General features: G+C 38.1%; 2 protein-coding genes across 2 annotated transcripts; one reads left to right on the forward strand and one right to left on the reverse strand.

The window, feature by feature from the left end:
• Positions 1-1,607: 1,607 nt before the first annotated feature.
• LOC149046254 (melanocortin receptor 4-like) lies at positions 1,608-3,916 on the reverse strand. Its single transcript, XM_089206993.1, has one exon. It carries the CDS (start codon positions 3,089-3,091, stop codon positions 2,150-2,152), a length of 942 nt encoding a protein of 313 aa, XP_089063119.1. The 5' UTR covers positions 3,092-3,916; the 3' UTR covers positions 1,608-2,149.
• A 1,683-nt stretch (positions 3,917-5,599) lies between these two features.
• On the forward strand, positions 5,600-6,604 carry LOC149046255 (uncharacterized). Its single transcript, XM_089206040.1, has 2 exons — positions 5,600-5,987; positions 6,426-6,604. Exons 1-2 carry the CDS (start codon positions 5,600-5,602, stop codon positions 6,533-6,535), a joined length of 498 nt encoding a protein of 165 aa, XP_089062166.1. The 3' UTR covers positions 6,536-6,604.
• The last annotated feature ends 323 nt before the right edge of the window (positions 6,605-6,927 follow it).

A 6,927-nucleotide genomic window follows, 5' to 3' on the forward strand; every position in this document is an offset into this window, starting at 1 on the left:
TGTTTGTTTGCTTGTTTAGTTTTTTTCTTTCTTCTCGTGGGATCAGATGGTTGCACACGAATTGAAGAAGCGATCCCGGTTTGTCCAGTGCCATAGAAAAACTCATTTGCCGTTGTTTTCGCGAGATTCACAATTAATTGTTATATCATTATTACTTGTTGTCAACGCTTTTATCTTTTACATTTCATTGTTTCACTATTTCGTCTTGCAGCAGGAAATCACATAGGGCGAGTCATTCTGAATCCAATCCGATCTGCAGTAAAACGGTTTAATCTTCTCCTTTACGGCTTGTCTTATTTCTCGAATTTTCGAAAGGAAGGATAAAATGATTTCTTATTCCTCTTGTAATACAAACAAGCCAGCAAATGACTAAAGTTACTCTTACTCGCCACAGAGTTACCACTTGTCGATATCTTAGCCCAACTGAAACATCTAAAAGTCCGTCTCTATAGTTGTGTTTCCTCTTCAGTTCCTAATCGTATTCATTCCGAGGAAAAATTAATATTGAGCTAAGATTTTCACAAAGATTTTTTAGCCTTGCACTTATGTTTCTTGATAAGTTTAAGAGTACCACCACTCACTAACATATTTTGACGACGTGCCGGCAAATTGACTCTAGCTAATGAGTTCTAAATTTAGGGAACACACTCGCGGCAAAATAATTCATTTTTTTGTTATGAATAAGAGGAAACTAGCAGACGAAAGACTATTAAAAGAACAATGCAAAAAAATTTCAACTAGTGCTATGATAAAAACAGTAAGAAATCATTCGTTATATGTGGTAATAACCTCTCTCGCCCAAACCAAGTTGTAGGAAGTGAGTGGAGTTAGCGAAATAGCATCGTTCAGATCCATTAGATGGTGTGCTTAAAAAAGGAATAAGCAGATACCAGGCATTTCGTTCAGCAAAAGCTTTCGATGAATGAAAATGGCATTGACCATTTCATTGTCAAGATGTGAATTCTGAAGAAATGAAACTAATCATCCAAAGCTGCGCACTCTGTGCAAACAAGCTATCAAATTACGCCGACCAGAAAACGCGATAAATTTGCATTTTTCAAAATAACTATTTGAAACAATTGCGAAAACGATGACGAAACATCCAAATGGAAAACTGAGATGATATTTCGGGAAATGGTACTAAGATTCAGAACGTTCACGTCTTTTGTCGGAGATTATAGTGGTTGATATTTGTTAATTCATGTACGACGAAACTTCAGATCCGAGCGTGCGAGAGTAAACAAGCTTGCGTGTCTAGTGTCAAACGAAATTTTAGCGATGTGTCATCAACACAATAATTATAAACGGACAACAGCGCGTCACACTTTTCCGCCGTCTTGAATACTATAGAACTGAACCGAGAGACAAGAGTGCCCGACCGAGCACAGCAATTTTTTTTCAGTCGCCCGAATCCAAACGTTAGTCGCCTCTGGCGACCGGGCGCCGCTAGGCCACATGCCTGGTTGTCAACAGTAACTTTTAGTGTACTGCCTTTACAGTATCCAGGTTACATTTCAAGTTGCTAACGTAATATCAAAGGAATCATTTGCTTTGACGAAGGGCTAACGCTCGAAGCTTCAGCTTTGAAACCCTTTACGGTAGCCAATTTACGTTATCAAATCAGTTGATAATATTAAATTACCCTGTTATACTCTCTCACAGACGCAGCACCACAGTTTCTTTAGAAATTTACCCCCTTTCTTGCTGTTTCAGGCGGGTTGCTTAGCTTTGCTTCGTGTGCGGAGTCAAACGTTTCTGAGGTTGTGGAATTGATAACTATATAACAAGCTCGTTTTTTCATTATGACCTCATTTGCCAATGATTTTCTCAGTCTCATAAGGCTGCAAATGTGCTTTCAACCTCAGGATCAACTGACTCTAGCAAATTCTTTGGAGCTCAGTTTTAAGGCTGCTTGCGGGGAATCAGAAGGCAGAAATCCTCTTTGTTCTCCGATGATATTTTTCACTTTGTCCTTTTGTGGTGAAAAAAAAAAAAATTAGAGAGCTCCATGCCATGACATCTGTGAAGTTCTTTTAAACATAATGAAGCATCTTCTCTTGCCTTTAAGTTTTCTGTACCTTTAGGCGCTAAATCTCAATAACGAAGAGAAGAGAAAAATTTCTGTAGTTTGCGTAGTTTGGATAGTTTTTTAATTCAAGAAATAACACAATTGTTTTACTGTGTCCTTTGCTGCTTGTCTTACTTCTCTCATCTTCCAGCAGTAAAGAATGGGATTCAAAGACGAATTTAAGTAAACCAAAGTTGCTGTGGAAAGCCAGCTAACCGCGCCTTCGGATGTCACTCCTTGTATCCATAATATAGATTCAATCCCATAAGGAGCATAGCAAAAAATCTGTGCCAACTGTACCCATGATATGCTAGAAACTGTCTTCTTGTACCTTGTCATGTCATTTAGCGGAATTCCTCCCCCGTTGGGCAGCCCATGATTGACGCTGTCTCGGACTCGTGTTTGATGCTCCAGCAACTTGATATAAATCTTTATGTAAGAGAAAATAGAAGTAAGAAGGCAAAGTATCAGAAAAAAAGCAACTACAATCCAGGTGACACGAATACTCCAAAGATACATTGATCCACCAAAGACGCTTACTGACCAAAGACATAACAGAACTACACGGACACGTTTCAGGGTAACAACTTGTCTGTACCTAAGCCCCAATAAAAGAGCAAGAAGCCTGTCTAAGCTTATAGCGGTGGATGTTAAAGCTGATACTCCGCATAAGATGTAACTTAACACATAATTTCCTAAGATGAAATAGCTCAGAAGATCTCTGTTCATTTTTGTTGACCGAGGCATCACAGCCACAGCGTAGAGAGGCTGCGAGATGAGGCCAACACAAAGATCAGTGAAAGCCAGACATCGAAACAGAAGCTTTGTTGGAGGGTGAAGAGAAGAAACTTTACGGAGTGCCACAAGAATCAAAACGTTTCCGAGTGTTGCTGTTATGGAGAGAACAATGTTCAAAACTGGAATGAAAACGTGACGTTGTTTCCCCAACGCTGACAAGGCTGTGCTTGTTATGTTTAGCGTGAGCTCTCTTGTGAAATTTTTTCCCATAGCAAAGCCCTCCATTGCTCAGCCTAAGAATTAGAGTTTGGGAGGATCGCAATCTCGGTCTCGCTCACTCAAAAAAGCACAATCTGTCTCCTTCTCCTGACGGTTTTCAAGAAGTTTTACGTGTTTACTTATCAGTACCTGTTATAGTATTTAGCCAGCGACTTGCAAATTGGGTCATCAGGCTTTCAAATACTTTATTCTTAGTCGCATAAATAACCCGTTTTTGGTTAACAGATATGTCAGCTTGCTTGTTTTGATAGCACAAAGGGTAACAGTATTTGATTATTGACGCACTTAAGTTATTGTTGTGCACGTGCTGGTGTTTGGTGGCCAACCAAGACCTTTCAAGTTTATTTAAATTTACTTCATTGACATTAATTTTACAAGATATGGATAGAAAAATGATCCATTTACTATTTTTATCATCTCTGAAATGTTTGTATTATCACGATAAATTGCGGTGCTAATCGCTCCATTGGAAGTTTATCAAATGATTATTTCTTAACTATTCATCGAAGTGGAATTGGCTATGGTGGATATTTAACAAGCTGCGAAGCGGAGATGTAAATATTCACCTCTAGCCACCTGCACCTGCACTTTAATTTCGTGTGCAGAAATTTCAAAAACCTATTTGAACGATAAATGCTTAGTACTACGTACATTGAACAGTCAAAAAGATAAATGCCGAACTGGGAAAGAAATCTGAAGTTTAGTATCATCCAATAATGTTCAGTTAAACAAGACTGATGAGCATATGACTAGTCTATTACATAAATTCTGGATAAAACAAGTCGTGGAATACCGGCTCGGATTCAAAGAGCAGAGGGTCAGAGAACTCGGAATTCATGAGCACTACTTGTTGTCTATCATATAGATTAATGATGAACAAAGCCACGCCGGAAGGCCAGACTTAATTTTCCATGATTTTCTCATTCAAAATGAATGCCTTCGTTTATTTTCTCAAAGGTTTTGCTCGTGTCAAGAAACACAACAACGGACAATAAGAAAATAACCACCGTTGCCTATTTCTCTAAAAACGAGTTTCGTAGAATCATAGCACAGTACTTTTCACGATGAAAGTTTAAATAATGGGTTGGTCGATCTTAGCTTTATATGTAAGTTCCCGCGGCAAAAACAAAATTGAAAAATGATTAAATGAGAATCCATTATTATACTAGCTAGACTGTTTCTCGAAAACGCAATCCATTGCTCGATTAACCACGACAGATTTGCCGCCGAAGTGCACCAGAAAGGCATGATTAGTATCAACAACATTCAAATAGAAAACAATGCTATCCTGGCACTTGAAATATCTCTTTAGGCCAACTTCTGCAGTATCATCAGAATGGGTTCATCTATGTTTCAAACTTTTTAAAACACTTTCTCAGACAATGATTAGAAGCAGTGATGTGAAATTATAACATTCAAGACTAATCAGCTTACTACCGCCCATCTTATCAACAAATTGGAATAGAGAACTCGATTGAAAAGGCCCGTGAGTTAGTAGCTGTCTACAAAAAAGATAACATGTATTGGGCTAATAATACGCTAAAAATATGCTACTTTTGGTTGCTAAGCGAGCGTAAGCTGGGGATAGAAAAATATATACACTAATCAGAATTAACGCAGCGCTACTGGATTTTCGTCAATCTTACTCTTTGAAGGAGCCTAATTAAATGTCATTTTAGTTTATGGTGTCCTTCAAATCTACAGTTAGATCCAGACCAACAATTTTGCTGCAATGAATGGAGTAAACGAAACGAGTTTAGCTTATCTAAGTTTATTGAAGCATTTAGGGAGTGCTTTACAACAAGTAAATTATTCTTAATTAGATTAGGAAATATTACTTATACTAGGAACAACACTCACAAACTTACGCAGCATTTCTGACTTGATCAGTTATAAAAATTATCTTAACAGCAATTTCTTTTTTTTTGGTTTTTTGTCTCTATCAGCCTACAGTCAATAACATCAACAAAGCACTGAAAAGTGCACCAAGTGAATAAACGGTAAACTAAGAAATGCAAAAGTGAAGTAAATAAACAAGTTTTTCTTTGAAGGAAATTCCACTTAACCTCCATTTATAAACTATGAAAATGGTTATCATCACTACCGAAGGATTACTAAAGTAAAAGTACGATAAAACCTACGTCTTAAATCAAAAACTATGAAATATTGAGGCTGAAATTCTCGAAATCTAAACTACAAATTACCACAGTGTTATAAGAATACAACCTTAGAGGTTCAGCAATTCTGCTATTAAGCCTCAGTCCTGCACAAGAGGGTCTCAATGTGGTTAACCGTTAGCCGTAAAACGGCCAAAAATTTAGCCGTTAGGCGTAAAAAGGAAATAATTTTAACCGTTAGCCGTAAAAAAATGTCAACCGTAAAAAGGTCTAACCACAAAATAAGGTCTCGAATTCTTTTGTTGAGTCTAATGTGTTATGCGTTTATGTGTTCTGGTGGCGAGAATTACAATCGAAACCGGAAGTGTCGAAAGTGTCTGCGTAATTTGTCGCATGGATGTCGTTGCGTGAGTTGACAGACGTTTTGACAGCTCTAGTATTTTACGACTTTCTACTTTCTTTCATGCTGACTTGTTGCGATGGCTGTATTAAAGCGAAAGTAAGTCTCTATCGCGCTGGAGAAGAGAAGCCTATAGAAATATATAAGGCCAGGGTTAAAGTCGCGGAAGAGAATAAATTATTTTCGTCGTTCCAAAAAAATATTATCGAGTTTCTTGGGCTCAACAAGCAAACTCAAAAGTTCGGCTTGGGGTCATTTGACCTGAAATTTTACCGCCTGACGAAAATCAATGGCAAAGCGGAGAATTACGCCATAACAACACAGCAGCAAATGGAGCTGGAATTGCCCTTCTTGCTTGGCTCAGATGGGGAAAGCGAGCTAAACGGTAAGAAATCCGTAATTTTAATAAAAATGGACAATATGTGTGTATACAATTGCTCAGATTTGCTTTATTTAGAAGTTGCTGCCAGCAGGCACATGGTAATACTTTCGCTATCGCCAGTCAAGAACCGATTATGCTCTGGAGTTTTGTAATTTCTGTATCGAATTCTGTAAAAAACCTAGTCGTATAACATTTTTAATGCACGTTTTTGCTGGATTATGTACTAGAAAAGTCACGTTAAGTTATTGGACGCTGCACAATACCGGACAAAACGCCCAGGAAATCGATGCAGCAAAATGTATCGATGTAATTTTAAAAAACGCTCAGTGCCCGATTGATCAAAGAACAAAGGCGATAAGTGCTGTGCAGTCGAGCTGGCAAACAACGCGGGTCACCTTAATTGATACAATTCTGACCAAAATTCAATCATCTTTTTTTCAGTTCATGTGATACAGTCTGTCATTCACTGGGGGAAGAACCCTGTCGTGGTGGTTAAACGACAAGATGACAATGTCAAAAGAAGCAACCCCCAGAACCCAAAGGAAGAATAGAAATCATTAACTAAAAGGAAATCACGTCAAGATGCAAAAGAGGATAGAGCGCTTGTGAAGAAACTTAAAGAAGATAATGCGATAGCTGTGCGAACCGATCGTCAACAGAGTGAGCTACGTGCGCTAAATGCACGTACAGTATATTAAAATTTAATATAACGATAGCTTCGGCAAATATTTCAGTATAAGCGAAGAAAACGGCCAGAACTCTATAAAAGTACAAACCTGTCTTTGATCAAGGATTTGGGGATTTCCTTTAATTATTAATTTTCACGTGGCTGAATTTCTCGTAGCAGTCAAATATGAGGCTTTTATAGCATTCCATGTAAAAGGAAAATTCTGCGTTCGAGTTCTGTTCCCACCATACGTATGCTTATGTCAGATTTCTTAGC

This window comes from Pocillopora damicornis, chromosome 5 (assembly GCF_964200805.1).
Source record: "Pocillopora damicornis chromosome 5, jaPocDami1.2, whole genome shotgun sequence".
NCBI classification, from domain to species: domain Eukaryota; kingdom Metazoa; phylum Cnidaria; class Anthozoa; order Scleractinia; family Pocilloporidae; genus Pocillopora; species Pocillopora damicornis.

Excerpts from the sequence above, each read along its gene's own strand:
- LOC149046254 (XM_089206993.1), bottom strand. The coding sequence starts at position 3,091 with ATGGAGGGCTTTGCTATGGGAAAAAATTTCACAAGAGAGCTCACGCTA.
- LOC149046255 (XM_089206040.1), top strand. The coding sequence starts at position 5,600 with ATGTCGTTGCGTGAGTTGACAGACGTTTTGACAGCTCTAGTATTTTAC. Across the intron at positions 5,988-6,425 it reads TGGGGAAAGCGAGCTAAACG|TTCATGTGATACAGTCTGTC; the intron begins GTAAGAAATCCG and ends TCTTTTTTTCAG.